The sequence below is a fragment of the Ptychodera flava genome, chromosome 15 (assembly GCF_041260155.1).
Source record: "Ptychodera flava strain L36383 chromosome 15, AS_Pfla_20210202, whole genome shotgun sequence".
NCBI lineage: Eukaryota > Metazoa > Hemichordata > Enteropneusta > Ptychoderidae > Ptychodera > Ptychodera flava.
Window position 1 is genome coordinate 2,048,761 of NC_091942.1, and position 22,860 is coordinate 2,071,620.

At 34.6% G+C, this 22,860-nt stretch overlaps 1 protein-coding gene across 3 annotated transcripts in view; it reads left to right on the forward strand.

Moving 5' to 3' along the window:
* Positions 1-22,627, forward strand: part of LOC139150839 (probable ATP-dependent RNA helicase DHX40) — a 188,367-nt gene extending 165,740 nt beyond the window's left edge. For all 3 annotated transcript variants that reach the window (XM_070723250.1, XM_070723251.1, XM_070723252.1), the window contains exons 11-17: positions 4,486-4,643; positions 8,792-8,906; positions 14,170-14,278; positions 15,828-15,998; positions 17,277-17,363; positions 20,588-20,735; positions 21,562-22,627. In XM_070723250.1, coding sequence (XP_070579351.1) covers positions 4,486-4,643; positions 8,792-8,906; positions 14,170-14,278; positions 15,828-15,998; positions 17,277-17,363; positions 20,588-20,735; positions 21,562-21,677 — 904 coding nt within the window. In that variant the 3' untranslated portion in view covers positions 21,678-22,627. The remainder of the gene's footprint in view (positions 1-4,485; positions 4,644-8,791; positions 8,907-14,169; positions 14,279-15,827; positions 15,999-17,276; positions 17,364-20,587; positions 20,736-21,561) is intronic.
* Positions 22,628-22,860: the final 233 nt, after the last annotated feature.

Here is a 22,860-nt window from a genome sequence, read left to right on the forward strand (position 1 = left end):
ACTAATATTGCATCATAGCCTTAGCTCTGTATGGTCATAGAATTTTTTAATTCAATGAAATTGCCAATATAATGATAAGAGATCAATTTATCATCTCGGTTCAAATTACAGAGATTCCCTCCCACATGAGTCTGAAAATCTAACATTCATCTTGTTTTGAACCTTCTCTGGTAGTTCAGTTACTTCATGAAATTAGTAACCACGGTGTCAGCTCAAAGCTTCCATATCACCTAAGGCACCAGCAGTCTGGCAGTATTCAGGGATTTTACAAAAGATATCGTATCATGAATCTGTAATTGCCAACTTCCTTTGAGAGCAATTTCGGCTGGAATTATAAACCAATTATGGCATTAATCTCAGCATCATGTTTCAAAGTTCAAGATTTACATGTTAAAGATTTTCCAGAAATATGGCTATCATTGCTATATTTTACCAGATTATGTCATTTTACAAATTCTATTGATGTAAGGGCAAAACAAGCAATTTTTGATATCTGTAAGAATCTTCCTTTTTTCCCAATTGATATACATGTAGTAGCAATACATATTCCCATTTTGAAATTTGAAATAAAGTCAGAAAGTTGAAATGTTATCTATGGAAACTGTTTCCAAGAGATACAATTTGGAGAGTATATAAATTTCTAGGAACAGGTAGAAAAGTACGAAGAACTGACAGATTATTTTCATGACAAACGTTGACTACAGCAGGTTTGTGCAATATTACCCAGGCAATTGGCAAACTCAATTAAGTAGAAAAACAGAATTATATTGCTACCAGTTTTGCAATTTTTGGGTTAATACTGCAATATGATATTTTGATAACACAAACTTAACTTGTTTCAAGTGAGGAACTTCACAGTACTGACATGTTGGAAACCAAACACTATAAATTAAAAGCAAAGCCTGAAAGTAAGAGTTTTGACTGACTGTGTCGGCAATTTCATGAGAAATAGTGTTGCCTGCAGGTTGATCAGATCTCTCTAGACTGGGAAATAAAAATTCAGGATTTCATTTTCTGTCTCGAAAGGAATTAATTTGGTCTTATCCAGTTTTGCAGTTTCCTTCTGTTATATGATACACAAAGCTTACTTGGATCAGCATTTCATTGCTATCTCTTTTTTAAATGTAAATGCTTTCTGCAGGTTTCAATGCTCTGAAACACTGTGAAATCTTAGTCAGTATAGTTTTCAAAACCGGTGATGTTGATGTATTTCAAGTCGTTAACTCCACAGAAAACCATGGCAATATCTCAGTCTCAGTGAAGTTGAATGGCTCAATGAAATGAAGTGTCAACATTAATATGATAATTGTTAAAAAGAAATACGTACCTTTTGTCAGATTTGCTTCAGACCCACTGATCAGGCTGTTGCACTTGCATCCTAGGAACTGGGATTACACGAGTCAATTCACCAGTCGGAACATTCCAAATTTCAGTTAGGGGGTGAGCAAACCACATAAAAAGTAAAGATATGGGATATTCCATTCAAGGTAGTGCACTTTCAGTTTTAAATCACAGAACTTATAGGATCCAACAGATTTTATCCCTGGGTTTTTCTATTGTATACATTCAAACAAATGTTTGCTATATTTTAATTAAAGCAATTTTATCAAATTTGTCTCGGTATCGGTACGTGTGATTTTCACAATACCAGCAGCATGAGTCCCTGTTGTTAAAAGAATCTTTCATAAAACTGTACTGGAAGTTTGATAAATCTGTTACATCAGGACAAACCATTCATGAAAGGAGGGTGTTTGTGGTAACATGATGGCAAGAATGTGTTCATTCAACTGTTCTTTAGCCATGAAATAATCAAGTTGTTCATGAAAGTTATAGAACATGTTTCATCCGTCATTAAATAAAATATTATCTGCCAAGTGTGAGTAGAGATTTCAGAAAAGACTGAACAAGGATGGAAGAGCTGTCTACTGTATGTGCTTGCCAACTTGTCTGCCAGTGATCACACATTTGTCTGCCAGCTAGTGTCTGTCTGGTTGAAAGTGGAGAACAGAAGAAACAGTCTGAGTTATGGGTGGACTTCAGGCAGGCTATTAATGTGCTTTGTATGCAATACCAAACAATGTATGGATAGAAACTGTGTCAGAATCTCGTCTCACTTACATATGAATAGCTCACTTTCATATGGTTTTAATATTTTACAAAATGTAAAGGATTTATGCTTTCCGTAGTATCCATGGTGATTTTAACAAAAGAGTACTGAAATGTCAGATTTCTACATTTGGTTTTAAGCTGTTTCAAATTTTACTGAACAGACTCTGCATTTGTTGTGATTGTTTTAGTAAGCAAGAGATGATGGCAGAGCTACACTTTGAAACAATAAGCAACGGTAGGAAGTACAGAATGGGGATTGAGGGAAAAGTTTATCATATGTCTACCAATAGTTGTTTCCTATTGAAGGAGAAAGCAAATAATTTTATTTTTTTTCTCTCAATTCCGTATTTACCTCTCAATACCGTATTTATACTAGTGGGCTTGTATGTAGGTAAACGCCCACCCCTAACTTTCAATGAAAGTTTCAACTTGAGGTAATCTTTATGTAGTTGATAACCGCACTTTTTCAGTGTATAGGGGAATGGTAGATTAAAAATTTCAAAATCATTTTCTGTAAGTCTTATTCATTCTACATTTTTTGGTTGTGTTGGTAGTTCTCTTTTCATATTTGGTAGCCCTGAAAAAGTGGTTTATTTTGTGTTTGACTTCAAAGTTGATGACATATTGAACAATTTAGTTTATTACATGCCTCGTATACCGAACCTCGCACGCTCCATAGGATTCAATGGTAACGCGTTGATGACGTCGCAGGCTGCATAGTCATCACTGGACTGAAATTGAACCGGAACTATTTTCAACTTGACAACGTTTTGATGTAAAAATGTTGAAATATCATGTTTTGCATTGGAAATCCGAGTTTAGGGAAATTTTGCGGCAAAAAATGATAAACCGCATAACAGTAGTTTAAATATATCAATGCGCCATTCAATGATAAAAATCGTTCCATTTTGAACGGATTTGAGTCTAAGATAGAAGTAAAGCATTTGATTATCATTTGCCAATAAATCTAAATATTTTGAGTGAAAATTGTGTAAGAGAGGCATGTAATAAAAACATTATAGCCCAAACAAGGGACTATGTACCCTCGGGGCAGGAGACCATTTGCCCTCCTTACGTCGGGCAAATGGTCACCTACCCTCGGGCACATAGTCCCATGTTTGGGCTATAATATATAATATAGTGCAAAATTTCTGCCCTTGTGATCAATGAAACTGATTATTTTTGAATACCTGGGTAAAATACCCACCCTAATTTCTGTAGAAAGTTACATATTGCCAACTGTGGGTGCTTATTATTATAAATTTGTGGTATTGGTAGATTGGTACAATCTATTTTGGGAATAGAACCAATACTGATCTTACACATATATTCAACCATGCTACATAATTTACAACTACCCGGCAACGGGCAGATTGAGGGGTTCATATACAGCACTTATGTAACATTATCTACACATCCTATTTTTTAAGTTTTTGAACAACAAATATTTTAGGGGATCATCAATTTCATGACCAACTGTGTCATATATTTTGAAAAAAACATTCAAAAGTTTAAACCTGCTAGGCATAGTTAGGCAATACCGGTAGTACTATACGCCTCAAGGCTCATAGTGGCTGAAAGCAAACTTAGCACACAACGTACTGTATGAGGTGAAGCCATGTATATTATGGAGTGGAAATGTGGTACATCTTGGGCAACAATGCTGGATAATCAGATACATTATCAATAATATTAAATCTGGAAGGATGACGTCACAAAATTCACTGGTATTGATGCAATATAACATAATAACCATTATATTTCGCTTCGTCATTGTGAATTTTGCGACAATCATCCCTCAGATTCTAACTGATAATGTATTTTATTATCCAGTATTGTGGCCTAAGAGATGTTTTCTACATCTAGAAATTCACTGGCATTGCCAAAACTATAAAATAATAGAAATAGTGTACCCCCTCCTGGCCCATAATGAACTCAGGCAAACTTTGCACTCCTTAATGTACACTTGGCTCTTCATGTCGTGCAAATTAAATTTCTTTTGTCCATTTTGGGCTGGGAGGGGTACATTATTGCCTAAGTGAAGATGGGACACCAATTTCAAGATATTACTTCATTCAAATGATGACTTTGCAGACTGTAATTTTTGTTTTGTCAGTTTTCTCAATTTTATGCAAAAAGTCAAGACTTTGCATATAGTCAGTTCATCTCTGTCATGCAAGCCGAACACACTTTGTGTGTCGAGTGCAGCGTCATTAATTAGTCTTCAAACTGGAAGATACAAAAAAGAAATGTAATATGTAGAGAAACATCGGTTTGCATCAACAGTATAGGTTGCAGGTGTTAAAAGCAAGTGAATTGTAGCTCCTTTACTGTCAGTGAAAGTGTAATACCTGGTTCATCATCTTATTTTTTCAGAGATGGTCACATTACAGGATTAGGACGTCTAATGGTGGATTATCCATTACCTCCTGGATTATCCCGTGCTGTGATTCATTCCGGCATGATGGGATGCTCCAATGTCATGTTGCCGATTGCTGCAATGTTATCCGTGGAAAACATTTACATAAGACCAGGTAGGAATAACAAGCTATGCTTATTTATGCATTTCTTCCTTTGTTTAAGTCCAACAATGTCACAAAAACAAAGGATGCAATGGCTATAGATTCCAACGAATGAATAATAGTGTACAAACTTATGTTTGTGTCTACTGAAATACGTGAAACATTTGCTATTCATCTATCTATCTGTCTATCTGTCTGTCTGTCTATCTATCTATCTATCTATCTGTCTGTCTGTCTGTCTGTCTGTCTGTCTGTCTGTCTATCTCTCTATCTATCTGTCTGTCTATCTATCTATCTATCTGTCTGTCTGTCTGTCTGTCTATCTATCTGTCTGTCTGTCTATCTATCTGTCTCTATCTATCTCTCTATCTATCTGTCTGTCTATCTATCTATCTATCTATCTATCTATCTATCCATCTGTCTATCTATCTCTCTATCTATCTATCTATCTATCTATCTATCTATCTATCTATCTATCTATCTATCTATCTAATAGCACCTAATATCCAAAGTTAGCCCATATGCGTGGTACTTTAAGTGATAATTAAAATGTTCTCTGAAAGATGTCTGTTTTAACGTGTCTTTTAAAAGTGTTGACATTGGGCAAGGTTTTATGTCCAAGGGTAGAGAGTTCCAAAGGACAGGCACTGCTGAGGAGAATGATCCACAACCATAGGAAGTCAAATTCCATCTAGGTGTGTGAAGATGATATTTAAGAACTAGTTTAATTAAATTTGAAGTAGGTTATTACCTGTCATTCCACGTGTTAATTTTGATGAATTCAGTCAAAAGTTTTAGTTACAAAACATTGGATTTCTTTGACTCCTTCCAAATGATGTCAAAGTCCCTTATGTTAAACACATCAACATATTCTGTATGTGTGTGATGCTATTAAAACATTATTGTTGACAGGAATTCATTTGTTAACAAAAACATTGTATTTGTACATAATGCATGGTTGCAAGGCTTTTCTGATGTTAGTACAAATATTGAAAATTGGCACAGCATATTGCGTGATGCAGAGTGGATGGCAATTTGCAGTACCAATGCTCTAATGCATCATTTGATGTATTTCTGTAATATTAACCCTTTGAGCGCCAAAGTCTATTTTGTCCCCTTTATAAAATAAATCCCAGTCAATTTTTCTCAGATTTCTGCCAAATTTTGAGAAGAAAGTGTAGCCAATGAAATATGATGTCCATTTAGTCCAAAATTATGAAATAAATTCAGAAAAACTCATAAAAATTGGTAAAATTTTGCACTAAAATTTTGGTGGGAGAAAATTACGGCGCTCAAAGAGTTAATAACCTTGTCGTAATTATACATCTTACATTCATGGGTACCAAATTTACTGAATAGTGACTGTTTTTCATGCGATATCATCAACTTTTCTTCTGATTTTATAGCGCAAGGACAGACAACTATCTTTGACATGCTTCTGTTAGCGTGTGCAATTACACATATTCAGGTCCAGACATACTCTGGCAATCATCCAATGTTTCCATCGAAATTATTCAACAATGAACAAATGAGGCAATCATAGAATACACTGCACTTTGAGGACACCTGAAAACAGTCAACATGACAGGACACACATTCCATTTGGCTTTTTCAGTGCATACAAATTTCTATTGTTGTTATTGCTGGATTTAAAATAATTTAACATACTTTAGTGAGAAGAAGAAAATGCTTCCTCTCTAGGTTAAGAAATTTTTATCAAAAGTTTTAAGTTTTTCATTGCCCTCCTCTGTTTGAAACATTTTTCAAATGTTAATAGAATATGCAAGCATTTTTGTACCACCATGCCCTAATTGTACAGATGTATTCTTATCACATGACTATTGGTTTTTGTGTGAATTCTTTTGGAACATTTGCATTGTTAATTCTCATGAAAGGAAAATGATGAAATGGTGTCTTTATTATATCAATTTCAAAACAACTCTCCATAGATACCTTAATAGTTAGAAATAATGTGAAGGTTTTGGAAATTTTTCCCATAGTGCATTCTGAGATGATTAGAACATGGAGCAGAAATAGATGAGTAGATGGCAGGCCACCCTCTGTTCAGTTCCTAAATACCCTTCCAAATTGATAGCTGGTCACTAACTTCTAGACCTTTTAGCAAATCTATTACTGTATCTTTATGATGGTATATATAAAGCCACATGTAGACTTCCAGGAAAGAATGGAGGGTGCCGAAATAGTTTCTTACATTAAGTCACGGAATTTCACAGCAACTCTCTCATCTCCATCCAAATCACTTTTATCAGTCTCAGAGGTGTCTGTCGTCATGGAAACACTAATTGTACAATATCCATCACTACAAAACACATTCATGACACAACGATGGCCCATTAGTTGTTTATAGAATCACGTCTAGACAGTAACTTTTGTTCTAATATTCTGCTGAACAATGATGTCAGAACAAAAAAAGACGCTGTAAAAGTTCCAAACGTTGAATGAAATGCTGGATTGCAAATTACAGAGCAATACAGTGTATTCAATCCGTCACATAAAATAGTGATTGCTCTCTATTGCATGATGCAAACGCTAAGGGAAGATTGCTTAACATTAGTTTTCTCACATCTGAGATTGATTTTAGGTGCAGTTAAGTTTAAGATGGTATTGTGCATAACACAGCATATTTTGCTGAAAATCACTGTTTTACAAACATTCATTCAATCGGTGAGAAAGTAGTGTAAATTTAAACAAATAACACAAATCGTCCAATTTTCCTGGCTTATCTTGTCTCCCTTTTTCAATATAAAAAAAGCTTAATTCTACTGTGGCTGGGTCAAATTTTGTGAAAGTTTTATGATACATTCTTTTTATACTTAATAACAAAAGGATAATTTATTTTGCAGGAAAGTTCTTATGTTTTGAATGAGAGTCATTTCAGTTTTGCTAATCATGATTATAATCCTTGAATTCCAACCCATTCATTCCGTCTGTTCAACAAAATATTCAACAAATTATGTCATCTTCACCTATTCCATTAACCTCCAGGTCCAATTACTTTTCAGTACCTTTCCTGCATCCCAATATACTTTTATACTTGTAAAAAGCCATCTATGTACGAAACATTGTGTAAACTTCTTCACTTTTTCTGTCAGTGTTAATAAATTCATCTCTTCTCTGGTCCCTTCATCTGTAATAGATCAGTCATTTAATTATCTCACATCACCATCAGATAGCCAGTGCCTCATTTGACTTGCTTTTAACATTCTTGATATGACAGTGTGAATCTGACAGGGAAAAAGAACACAAAGGTACAATCACAGACTTGCAAAGAGCTGTCCGCTCACACATTCATTGGGGAGTCAATCTGTCCGCTGTTTTTTTCCGAGAAACAAGTCAAATTCAATCAAGCAGTGTGTCAGACTGAAGAATCAGTTCCACATACAACTTTCATTTCTCTCTTATTTACTGTCATTCTGAATGAAATCTCTGCTTTGCCAGCACAGTATCCGTGTAAAGGTATTTTAATCCACCAACTCAGGCAACCAAACATACCCACTCCAGGTGCCCTTGTTGAATAATGTGAAATCAAACATCTATTGACAAGTCAAAATGCATGAATGTCAACAACTCTTAAAATCAATCCACTTCTTACACCCAATCATTGATGAAACCAAGCATGAAATTTAATCAAATACTATCAACGTATCACCAGTCTGCCCACCATACATCCATTTATGTCAATACACGTAATTACAAAACCATTGAGTGGCAGACAGCATGCCAGATTTACCAAGGCAATTGATGAGCACACAGCAGTCAGCAATCTGCATGAATATACACTGTATAAAGCAGTTTCTGTTCATTTTTCAATGACATCACTTGTCTTCCAGTGCTAAAAGCAACCATCACAGATTGAAGAAGTTTTTGATAGTGTAGAACAACATAGAATCCTCAATCTTAAGTGTCCACAAAAACAAATAAGAACTACAAACTCGTCAATTCCTATTCACACAAACCACCGGGCACCACAACTTTACTTTATTCTCACAAATGAGGCTTTTAATTACTGACATATTATCCTTCTTTCAATCACACATCAAACAGATTGTGATCCACTTGACCACATACTTCAATGTTATCAACAATCACTATATAGCTGGAACATCCTCAATTGTGTTTCCCATGCTCACATTTTTCAGGTGATGAAAAACAGCAGATAGCGGCAAGCAAAGCCCACACACAGCTGGCTATGAGTGCAGGAGGTGTCAATGACTTTGCTACTCTGTTACACATCTATCGAACATGTAAAGAAAGGTAATCAAACAATTTACAATACACTCTCACCTACTACTCTCGTGACATCACAACAATGATACATTCATTAATACTCCATCTAGTGCTGTCATGTAGCTGTTTATTACAGTTTCTTCATATCACAAGCACCGTAAATTCTGTTTCCTTTTCTGCAATCTGATGTGTATCATTTTAAACAACTTTAGTTCAGATCTAGCTCCATCATAAAGTGATCAAAGTCATCATTACAGTAATGTAAAATTTGATACAACTTACAGTTGGGATACTTAATTAAGTGGAAAGTTGGGAGTTACAGTTTGATTACATTAATGGATGAAGCAGACAGAGCAGCATTTTGTTCAGACTTGAGTTTTATGATTTGCCAGAAAAAGTTATCCAAGGATCGAGTTACAAGTAAGCATTTTGGATTCCAAGCAAGACCTAGCGGGCTGCCAATTTGGATAATTTAAATCCATAATACTTTGTAAACCAAACATACAGTACTCTGTGGCAAGGAGTTTTATTCTGATTTTTATGCCATTATCTGATTAGATACATAGGTCATGTCACCTTTAACCTTCATGGGGATTATAAAACAAAAAAAAAACACATAAGTAAAATTCTACCACACTAAAAATGTCTGGATTATGAAATGATGGTAGCATCTTTCAGTATATATCTGTAGTTTTAGAACAAAACAAGAAAAAATTAAAGGAGGAAAACTGGATGTGTAAACTGTAATACTGTTGATAGGGGACCTATAAATCAGCCACCTTTTTGTAATAATTTTAATCTGGGGTCTAGACTACAGGCAAAAAGTTTTAATGATATAATTGTATGGATAAAATGTTGAAGAATAGCAGCTTTTAAAACGGACCAGTATAGATACCATAATTGAATGAGGGGTTGGGTGTGGGGGGTATTGGGAAGAGGGGCTCCCTGCAGATTCCTAACGACATATGTACTGGTATGTATACAATCCAGGCCAATCTGTAAGTCTAAAATTATACCTCCAAGCAACAGGGTTTACGCAAGTAACAGAGATAAACTGCTCCTGTTGTCATAAATACCTAATTTTATCTATACCATCTACACAATGCTTTCTTTCATGTTTGAATTTTACTTTTTCTTTTACAAATAGAGTTTCTCTCAGATGGCTTGTCAGTCACTATTCCTATATTATCATTGGAAATTTGAGCATGTTTTTAAAATTATTTATATTTTCATGCGGTTTTGTACAAATATTGGCATTTGGTAAAAATAAACTCTTATTGGTTTGTTTGAATTTGCCAAGTGAAATATTTGTAAAAAATCTGTGAAAGACAGCGTTACAGATGAGAGTTTTGTAGTTTGGAAACTAAATGCACATCCTGAATGAGGAGCAAATGTCCTTTTCATGCTCCTTCAGGCAGCAAGATGATGAATGCATTAATTAAAATGTAGGGTTACGACAATATGTTAGCGGGAAATTGCCACATACTATCTTGTCCTCTAAATCGATGTTGATAGATGATAGCTGGCGTACTGTGAGTTGACTTCAAATAAATCTCGCTATATCACGGTATTGACTTCACATCAACACAGTTTGTTATCTGGTATCCTGTTAGGCTGAACGGAGTTTAATCTCCTGGGGACCTCAATCCGGAGTGTACGATTCATGGACATTGCTACCTCAGGAATAATGTAGGATCTAAATCACTCTATCTGTTCCACTGATAACATTATCCCTTTATCTTCTTTAAGGGATTGTCTTTTATAGGAACTGACAATACATTTTTCAGCTCAGAGCTCAGTTTAGGTCATCCAAAATGAAGGAATCATACCATAATAAAAATACAAAAAAATATGAAAAAACCACCTAAAATTATCTGAAAATCAAACTTGCCCTTTAACGGAAGGTATTGAATTCACATATTATATCTAAGTTGTAAATGTCTAAATGCGGTGCAACACTGTAATTGAAAAGATCATAAGAATTTTGAAAATTTCAAAGTTCTTTGTAGTTTGTGGCATGTTTTTCTTTGCTGAGTACAATGCCCTACCGCCTTGAGGTTGTACACTGTTTGCTTATTCTTTGCTCATTTTTCTCTGTTATTAACTTATGAGAAAAAACACATTGTGAGTGACTGTGCAGTTTTGTTGATCAGATGACCTAATAGCCTAAACGTTGTCAGTATTAAAAATATGGTGAGTTGCAGTTGTTCTCTGTACAAATTCCATGCAAAGAATATAAAGATCTTAGCTGTTTATTTTCATAAAATGTGATTATTAACATCATTTTATTTTAAAATTCTTTTTAATTCTAAATTACTGATTTTTTTTCATTAAAATTAATGATTATAATTTTGAGTACATTCGAATTATCTCTCTAGTGGTTTGGACATGCACATTTCCCATACAATGAGGATTTTTAGCATTCATGGCAGATATGCAGTTAAATAAGAGATTTTCATCATTGTGGGTATACTATTTTTTCCGACTGAGCAACTGTATTATTTAGCACTAACATACTTGTTGAGAATGAAAACTTGCATTTAATCTTATTTCTGTACTGTGAGTATACAGAAAATTGACCAACAAATTATACAGTGGCAAAAACTTCAATTGTCTATTCTATTCAACTCATTCATGAAATCTTTAAGTTTCCTTTCATTTCAGTCGACAACATTTATATCTTTCAAAAAGTATCACAGAAGTTAATTAGTTATTAACGTTTTGTCATCAAGTGATAATTCATTTAACAATTGCAACTAATCAAAGATTCTTGTCAAAGAAACATCTTCATTGCAACAGCTTCAAAGCATATTGTGGGGTTAATGAGAGCCCCTCCTTTATTGGGTGTCTCGGTTTGGTTACCGGCAGGAAACATAAATTATGCCGTCTTGTAATTGTGTAAAGTTGCAGAAAAATCATCCAATGTTGTAAATGTATGGATGTCTACAGGGTGATTTCCTATGCTTTGATATTAAACTATTTATCATATAAGATAAATAACCCCAACAGTGAAACAAAACCTGCAAACTTCATGACTTCAGTACAAGTCTCCCATCCACTTGTTCACCCCGATTCACTGTAAACAAGTACACAGTCACCATGGGGTTTGGGCTAAACCATGGTGGTGAAAGAGTTAACTTGGATATTTATTTATTAATAATTGATTGATTGATTGATTGATTGATTTGTTTATTTGTTTGTTTATTTATTTATTTTATGAATTTGTGTTTGTTCATGGGTATTGTGTTTTTCTTAGTTTATGGTTTGGGCCAAACCGTGATAAAGAAAGGGTTAACTTGAATATTTATTTATTGATAATATTTATATCCATAATATTTATTTATTTATTTATTTATTTATTTTATGAATTTGTATTTGTTGACAGGTATTGTTTTTCTTAGTTTATTGTATTTCAAATTTTTACCTATCTATTTGTTTGTTTCTGATTGCTCATTCATGTGTGTTTTAGTGTTTAAAAGTTACAAATGAATCTAAATGAACAGATAGACAAGATCTCAAGTATTTTTTCTGTGTCATGATTTATTGCACTGCTTCTTTGCAATGCTGTGCATGTGTCGCTGGCAAATGATAGAAGAGATCGTCCATATCAAATCTACATTATACTGTGTTCTGAAAAACTTTATTATAGCCATCCCCATGTATTACTCAGCATGGTATACCATCATCCTTCTTGATGTCAAAATGATAAATTTGAGTTATGAATCCAAGAGGAGAGATACATAACTGCAGAGTGGTCCCTTTTGTCAGAGTTCAATAGCATCTGTAATCTCATAAAGAAATCATTGGCTGCAGTCAAACCTTGTAAGGGTCATGACTAGACAGGCAGTATTGTGGGTAACAGCATGTCTTTAGTTCTTACCAAAACACATTTTTGCACCAAAAATTGGTGATTGCTCATTGTCGGGAAACAAAAAATGTTGAGAAAGTACATCTGACAACTTTTTCAAATATTAGGTGAGATGTTAATATCTTGGACTCATCTTTAATAGACATTGAGAACATTTTACTTTGAAAATATTTTAATTCAAAATGGTTTGTTCATCATGATGACAAATTGTTGGTTATAGTTTACTGTAACTTACAATATAGTTCTCATTGAATGACTCAGGTGTTTGTGAAATAAGTGATGTTCATTATCCCAGTGAACCCTAGCTGATCCCACTCGTGACCTACCAGTGTGACGCCATGCAATTGACCCCAATTAGGGTTCAAAAGGTTAATGCATCCAGTCACTGCTTTTCAGTGAATCATTCAGTGATAAGTCAAATCAGTTTCATCAGGGCCGTCTACTGGTATGAGTCACGATTCTGGTCCAATCAATTTCATCAGGGCCATCTACTGCTGTGAATCATTCAGTGATAAGTCCAATCAATTTCATCAGGGCCATCTACTGGTATGAGTCATGATTCTGGTCCAATCAATTTCATCAGGGCCATCTACTGGTATGAGTCATGATTCTGGTCCAATCAATTTCATCAGGGCCATCTACTGGTATGAGTCATGATTCTGGTCCAATCAATTCATCAGGGCCATCTACTGCTGTGAATCATTCAGTGATAAGTCCTATCAATTTCATCAGGGCCATCTACTGGTGTGAGTCATGATTCTGGTCCAATCAATTTCATCAGGGCCATCTACTGGTATGAGTCATGATTCTGGTCCAATCAATTTCATCAGGGCCATCTACTGGTGTGAGTCATGATTCTGGTCCAATCAATTTCATCAGGGCCATCTACTGGTGTGAGTCATGATTCTGGTCCAATCAATTTCATCAGGGCCATCTACTGGTGTGAGTCATGATTCTGGTCCAATCAATTTCATCAGGCCATCTACTGGTGTGAGTCATGATTCTGGTCCAATCAATTTCATCAGGGCCATCTACTGGTGTGAGTCATGATTCTGGTCCAACTATTGTTTTTATTTAGTCACTGTGTTCAGTCAGTTAAAAAAGTCCAATAAGCAAATATTGTTGATGATTCCTTCATTTGAGAACCAAATCAATGCTTCCCATGTAGGGTTTTCATTGATTGGTCCGAGAGTCACACTGCTCAAAAATCCTGCCAAATGTTCTGTCAATAATTCATCTATGATTTGGTCATGTACTCTATTTAATTTTGTGACTTCATTGTTCTTTGAAACTGTTTTGGCATAAATAAACAGTGAAAAAATCATATCAACCAAATGTATGCTATACAAGCATATAATATTACTAAGACTTGCCTCACATATTGGAAGTGGAATTATCACATCTTTGTTTTCATCCACACAGTGAATCACAGCACCGTTGGTGTCAGGATCATTTCATTCACTGGAGAAGCATCAAGATGGCATTCAGTGTATGTCAACAGCTAGAGTCAATTCTACACAGGCAGATGCAGGTAAAATGAAAACACAGTGAGAGAGAGTGTTTATAAAATGATTACACAGAAGGCTGATTGCTGTTGTGAGAACCAAATAAACAGAAATATATGAATCAAGTGTCAAGGATCTATTATCGATGGCATTTGGAACCCTTTCAGCATGTATTATTGAAGTTTGCTTTTCTTTTCCTCATTAGTCATGTGCTTGTATTGACACGTCCTACAAAATGTAACAAAGGTGCGATTGAGGGCTCCCACTGCAATCATGTTTCCAAGACTCGAGTGTCTTTTCAACCCTCTCAGCAAATTCAATTTTCAATCAAGGAAATAATTGTATTTCAATTGCATGTACACATTGACCGAAGAAACCCATTTGATTCTTTTGGGGAATGTGGTAGGTTTGAACATGAATTTATATTACAGTTGTCAGCATAGTCACAGTGTCTCTCAACATTATTTATGAAGAAAGGAATACCTGCCATGAACCAATGTACAAATGAACAGATTCTAGGAATGGAAGTTAAAATGACACACTTTTTTGAGTGTATCAAACAGACCTACAGACTTCCCAGTTGCCAATGCAATGATTCTGAATTCAATTGCAATCCAGAATTTACTGTTGCTATATAGACTTAACCAAATTTCTGACACAAAGTTTCTTTCTTAAAACCACCCCTCCCATGGGATATTTCAAATTGAAGTCATATCATGGATAGCCATGTGACAGTCTCTACCGGTATAGTCTCATAATGATGCATGGTCGAATGAAACCAGTGGGAATCCAGAACCTGCATGTTATGACTACAGAATTCTCATTTTCATCACAATGTGAAGTTGTCAAAATGTTCGTACCAAATGATTTGTTGCTCCGAATGTCCCCGGTGCAGTTTATAAAGACAGAAAGAAGTATGAATTCTGATGTGATGACATGAATGAATATCTGTGAGTCAAAGTACACTCAAAATTGATGCTTGAAACCACTTCACTGACAGGTCAAGTTCAGTGTACAACTTTTATAAGTGTCAGTATCATAGAGACTGGATTGATTGAGCCATGAATCTTAGAAAAGTGAATTATCGGCAAAACATGAGAATGCTTGGCCCATCAATGCAAAGAATCATAGAAAAGTGAATTATCAGCAAGACTGGAGAATGCATGGCCCAAGGAAAGCTACTATACATCTGTTAACACTAGCTATTCTAGAGGTTTTGTGCTATCTGTGATCAGCAAAAAGCATCCTCAGACAAGCACTGATTAATATCACAAGCAAGCTGACAATAGTGTCAGATGTGCTGAATTATTTTCAAATCTACTTGCTCCATATTCTCAAGTCACTGTATCTGAGCCCACAGAAGCAGCAATCTCTTTTCATTCTATGCTGAAAACTAAATGTTCACACTCACAGTAGCTGACTTTCAAGTGCTTGACTAAAAGATAACATCACTCAGACTACAGTATAGTAGCAGACTTTCTGTGGAAAGTGGCACGTAACCATCAAAGCACACTTAGGTTCTCTAAAAATGTTTTATTAAAATAACGCTATTTGCTTTCAATGCTTTGTCTGTAGTCGTCTAGTTTTCCAAGAGAGAAAGAGCCCTCAGGAGCACAGAGTGATTCTTTGCGCAGGGTTTTGTGTACAGGCTACTACAACAAAGTGGCAAGAAAATCCATGACAGGCAGAGGCTTCGTCACAATGGACGGGCACGGCACACCAGTGTTTATACATCCATCCTCTGCTGTAAGTTATAATTACTCATCATATAACACACACATACTCTGTACCTCACCCAGGAACACAGAGTCACGCAGCGTTTGATTGGCTAGCCTTTACATCCAAACTTTGTTCTATCCAATGGTTTACAAGGATTTATCTTACGCAGTCATAGGTCAAAGGGTAACTCCGCTACATAAACAAATTAATTTACATCCTGTCATGGTGACTCACTTACGTCTTCATAATTGTTTTTACTTAACTTTTTAATATCTTCTATACATCTCAGGTGACCAGGTCTATATGTACACTGTTTTAGCCTCCAGCAACATGTACCTAGTGCATTTATCATCATACAATTCAATTTTCTACCATGTACCATGACTCAATGGCAATTGGTGGACTTTTCATTTAAAGTCATATCACGTAGAACTTGTTGTACAACTAATCATACGTTGGACACCTTATTCATAACAATTTTTCGATACACTCATTTCTGTGACTTTAATGTAGAACGTGCCTTAGGGACAGATATTCGGACTCTCAAGTTTTTACAATTCTTTGCTGATATACCATTTGTGGGGGCTCATTTTTAGTTCTTGGCATGGTGTAAGAAAAATTGTCACAGGCTTGGTTATTCAAAATTTGAAAATTTTTCATACAGTTAACAAAGGGATGGTAGCCACTTTAAATTTTAAATATCGGTAACTTGGTGGTTTCTCAAGTACCAAAATTTGCACGTCAAGCCTCAATTTTTATTCTTGATTTTGAAAGAGAATGGTTGAAAGATTCCTTAAGGAAAGTTTGAGCAAAAGTTGACGACTTTCACTTTCGAGGCGCATACAACCTTAAAAGGAGAATTAATGTTTTCCTTAGCACAGTAATGAATAAGAGATTGTCACTTCATCCTGGTATGGTTTGCATTGAATTCAATAATGTTTTCATGACTGTGATGTGTCATAGAGCTGATTGTTTTTATTTCTGTCAGTTGAGACATCATGAGTGAAATACCCTACGTTTGAATGTTGTGTACAGCTATCAACATTCAGTACATCAATAGGTTGTTTAGTGAATGTTTGAATGCAGACTTTGATTTATTGAGCAGGTACAAGTTGCAAAAACCAAGTACAATATCCTAATGTTTGCTATAGTACTTTCTTGTCTTTATAGATCATTGTATAAGTGTGTGTTTTCAAAAAGTAAATCCACAGTCCCACTGACAGTGGTGGATCTTAGATTTATACCTCACTTCTTGAGCACATTGCATTATTTTTAACCTTACACTATTTTTGTTATCTCCATCAGCTGTTTGGCCAGGAAGCAGATTTAGACTGGTTGATATTTCATGAAGTTGTATGGACCAGTAAAGTCTTCTTGAGAACTGTGTGTCCAGTGAGTACATTATAGAAGCTATGTAGCTGTAATAGTCATGCTCAGGTGATGGCAAGAGGTTCAGTGTATATGTATAATCTAGAACGTAGTTCCTCAAATTTAAATTTGTCTTAAACCCATTTACCATTTAAAAATTCTGCTTTCTACTAAGAACAATCAAGAGATTAATCAAGTATATTGAACTCCTTAAGACTGACAACTCAATTTAGAATAAATTACTTAATTTTTGCACCAAACATTGATCTTTCGAAGTTGTCACATATGCAGAGTAGATTAAGGTGAACATCAGAAGTTGAATAAACTGAGCAGTTGATATAGATCTACTGTTTTATATTTGCTTTAATGTGTAGGGATTTCTACTTTCTAATGCCAAATTAAGACTATGAAATTAATACGGTTACGTCCAAGAATCTACATATTGGATTTGAAAGGTATGAGACTATGGTATCAGAAGAAACAGTATTTTGACAAAAAAGTGAGAAAAGTATCCCAAAAAGTCTGCATATGCAAATATCGTTGTCATTTGAAAAAAATAAGTGAAGTCATCTCTTGGAACTTGCAAACCAAAGTTGATTACAATTGAATGAACAATTTTGGAGAGAAAAAAAAAATTTAGAAGAATATTTAGCAAAAAAATATTCTCAAAATTTAAATATGCAAAGTTTATGCTAAATCCATTTGAAAGTGCCAAAGAAGGTACATATTTAATTTCAAAACTGTACAAAGGGCTGGTATAGAGAAAACACTCTTTTATCCGAACATGGGAAAACCAAGCCCTATAAAAACCACATAATTATGCAAATTTCATCACAATTGAAATAAAACTTAAAGGGATTGTCCGTTAGAACTTAAAAGCCAAATTTGAACAAACTATTTCAGAAAAAAATTGAAAGTTGAGCAAAAAATGGGAGAAAATTCTAAATATTTCAATATGCAAATTTTATACTAATTGTCATAACACTCAAAGTTGTAAATCAAATTTTAAAGAGTCAGACCATCACTATCAGATACGATGAATTTTTGCCAAAAAATGGGAAAATATGTAAATTTGATCAGAACTAGTAAGAATTAATGTAAATGAAATCATCCCCTGGTCATACAAACCAATTAGATTGCTATTTGGAAAACAGTTTTAGAGTACTTTTGAAGAAAACTGAGCAAAATAAATATATCTCAAAAGTTTGCATGATACCAATTTTATGGTAATTCTTAGGCAGACTGGGCATATAAGGGAAAAAGTTGTTTCACTGGAAAAGAAAATCAGCCACAAAAATGTACAAATCTCATCATCTTTTGAACAAAACTGAACCATCCCTGGGAAGTTTACTACAAGCCAAATTTGAATGCTATCAAACAAACAGTTTCACAGCAGAACACTTTTGAAGAAGATTGAGCATTATATAAAAAAAATCTGAAAACATTTCATTTTATGGTAATATTGACAAAACTTAGAATGGGCATTTCCAAGCAGCTGTGCATCAACTGTTGTCAAAGTCAGAGCCTTTGAAAAGAGAAATAGAGGGCACAATGTGAAAGCTGGGCATTATCCAGATGATGTTCCCAACTCACATAGACGGATATAACAGTGATGAAATAAATTGTTTCCATGGATTGAAACAAGCCTATTTCAAATGTTGCCATGGCTGAACTTGTGACATTTTCATTCTTATATAGGCATGTAGTCACTGTTTGCATCTTTCCAAATATAAATAATTGTGCTGCAGATAATAAAAACATGCAAGATGGTTTGTGTTCTATCAATACCTTGTCTTATATTTTCATGTGAAATGCAACAGACTTAATCTCTGAAAAGGGAAAGGCTCTTATTTTTCACAGCAAACAAAAAATATTGTCCAGATTGCAACGTCATGAAATAATAAAGCAGTTCCTCATTGAGAACTGTTACAATCCAAAGTGACTTTCAACTGATTTGGCTCTGAGGCAGGAAGCAGTTGCCATGGCAACAATGTACAATCTCAAAGAGCAATCTCAGTGACAGGTGTTGAAAACCAAATATCAAATATATCAGATGTCAGCAAAGTTGTCTTTGTGGAATACAAACACAACAATGTATCGTATATCTCATCAAGAATGTGATTGATATCCATTGTCAGTAAATAGTGTACTGTAGGCAAATCAGATTGTCTGTCAGAAGTTGAATTCTTTAAAATACCCAACATTACCAGGCAGTGGAACTGTTATTATAAAGTCATTGGATTTGTAAGCAGGGAAGTGTAATATCTTTTCTGGCAAAGTGTTTTTGATACTGTACCAGCAATGAAACAGATCAAATATTAGACACAATTAAAATTCCCCATTCATTATCTGTGTTTTAGACAATGATGATCACTGTGTTGTATTTTTCAGAATTTGAGTTTAAAAAGTAGCACGGTGAAATGATCTGCATGATAATACCATACTTTAATCTATAGAGATAGCTTACTTTGAATCCTACTGCTATTTGGATAATATCTGTGTAATACATTGACAGTGCTATTAAATGTAACAGTTCTAAATGGTTTTCATGTTGACTGGAAACGTATAACAGTCATTTGCTTGTCACTGATCAGTACATGCCTTGCTTTTACAAGCAATATTAAAAGAAAGTGGTTTATTTACTTATTGAATACTGAACTGTATTGAAAAGGACTATAGTATGGCATTTGTAGGCATGCACTTCCATTCTCCTTGCCACAAAAAAGGAATATGAATATTAATTTTGAGACAGCTCTTCTTCGGGTTATTTCGTGAGTCAAAGTAAATACCCAGTACTTCTTCATACTTGAGACGAAGGAAGTAAAACAGACTCCCAACTATCACAGACTAACTTCCTCTCATCAACAGTTTTCTAGGGAAATCATAAAATCCAACACCTTGCTTGAATTTGCAGACTGTGCAGACATCATAAGCTTTCACGTCTGTGGAAATGTGACGTATCAGTTAATGGTGGTGTCACTTAAAATATCATATTGATTTATTACAATAAAAGTTCAAAGCAATCCCTCCTTAACTGATGCAATGTTAGAATCATGAACCTAGCAATCCTTGACTTTGTTACATTACTGTAAAATTTACCAGTAAAAACATAACATCCAAATTTTTTCTCATAAGAAAATCAAACAAAACTTAAATATATCTAAATTGACAGCCTACATCAGACCTGTATTTGTTCACTGCAATTTGGAAGGTTTGCTAAACTGCACTGTCATAATCATGTTGTTCAGGTTCGCTATGAATGGATCAAAGATTGGTTACCAAGGTTACATGAACTTGATGTGTATGCTCTGAGTGGTTGTTTAAAAATGGAGAACCAAGACCAGCCAGAGTCAGTGACATCAACTGAAATAAAAATTCCTGTCACAAGTAATGAAGGTATGACCATCTTTGCATTTGTAATTATAAGTTGAACAATTTTGTTTTGTGTAAGTTGCATGTCCTGTTGTTTCTGTATATATTACAGACTGTACATGAGTTGCTTGATTTGCCTGTACAAGAAGATTTGGTTATAACATTTGACACTTTTCCAGAAATTATCAGTCAGACATGTGAACCTTCCTTATAAAACAGTCAGCCCTTATTCATGTAGTTACAGTTGTACAAGGGCAGAAACTCTACCTGTAACTTTGGAACTTTTGAGCGTTATTTGGCTACTTAAATAAATGCATGCATAGCCTGTGTTGCAATATTTCAAAATTATCCATCACTGTGTAATGATTGTATGCGTTCAGGTAATTTACAAGAAAGATTATCATTGAACTTCATGTACACTGGTAGCTTGGTTTCTGTCAAATTGATGGCTTTAGTGCAATAGGGATATAACTCAATTTTTGTTTAGTGATAAAGTCTTCTATATTTCTATTCACTGAATTTAAATTCAGCCGTATTAAAACTTTTGAAAATAAAACATACATTAGAGCTCATGATTGGATATCTAACGAGAAAATCTTCTATCACTCATTTAACTATTAAGCAGCATTTGCTGATTACACTCAGAGCCACTGCTGACAGTGTAGTTTCTGTGATTTAAGTTTGAATATTGATGTATTTATGCAGGAAGTTTTGAATTTCACATTTCAACTGGACAGGATATGCCATTATGGAGGAAGTTTTGAATTTCATAGTTCAACTGGACAGGAAGTAGATGGAGTAGTTTCAGTTTGTTTGATATGACTGTATAAACCCATCACTGTCATTTCAGATGCAGATGTTGATGTCACTAAGATGAGTAGGCGTAACACAGAGTCCTCCATTGCGGAAGCCAGGAGACGATACCTGGAGAGAAAACAAAATAAACCAAGCACATCTCACAGCTAACAGTTTTAGCTGTCAAACAATCTCCACAGACTCTCTACTGAAAGTTTTACATTTCCAATATCACTTTCTTATTTTATACATTATTGTTTTCATTCATATGGTTGAACCTTTCTTATGGAAAATTTGAGTTTAAACAGTGATTAGATGAAAAGGTTTGGAATAAAAATAATCAAAATATTTTTGGGAACAGGCCCTTTCACCACAATGATTTGGTCCAAAGTCTATGTTATCACTGATGATTTGGTCCAAAGTCTATGTTATCACTGATGATTTGGTCCAAAGTCTATGTTATCACTGATGATTTGGTCCAAAGTCTATGTTATCACTGATGATTTGGTCCAAAGTCTATGTTATCACTGATGATTTGGTCCAAAGTCTATGTTATCACTGATGATTTGGTCCAAAGTCTATGTTATCACTGATGATTTGGTCCAAAGTCTATGTTATCACTGATGATTTGGTCCAAAGTCTATGTTATCACTGATGATTTGGTCCAAAGTCTATGTTATCACTGATGATTTGGTCCAAAGTCTATGTTATCACTGATGATTTGGTCCAAAGTCTATGTTATCACTGATGATTTGGTCCAAAGTCTATGTTATCACTGATGATTTGGTCCAAAGTCTATGTTATCACTGATTATTGCAGTCCTGTTTATTGAGTAGTTGAGGGGGATGAGCAGGGTAATGGTGCATCATGTAGAAAGCTGATCTTTATTCAGCAGATGAACTGCCATATTAAAATATTCAGTGTTTTTGGAACACTGTAAGATTCAGGGGATAGGAAGTCCTTTGCAAAACAGATGAAGTGCAACAGACTTGCCCTTTAGGTACCTGCATTTACCTCATTTTGCACAGATTGTGTGTATATTTTTGAAAGTTACTGAATTGCATACTTTAAGATTAAATAAATTCATTTATTTTATAATAAAGAATATTGTTGAAATCAGTAAAGTGTGGTTTCTATCGTATCAGTAGCTCAGTGCAATAGTGATATGTTCTCAATTGTTCTCCTATCAAAATTGGATTTTTTCAGCATTAAAATAATTCTTTGTAAAAAGTTTAAATTATTAAATATGCATAGAAGCCCTTAATGCAAAATCAGCATAAAAAAGCTTTATCAGTCAATCCAATCAATAATAATAAGTCTTTCCAGCCTATTTTCTTACCATGTCAATGAAAAA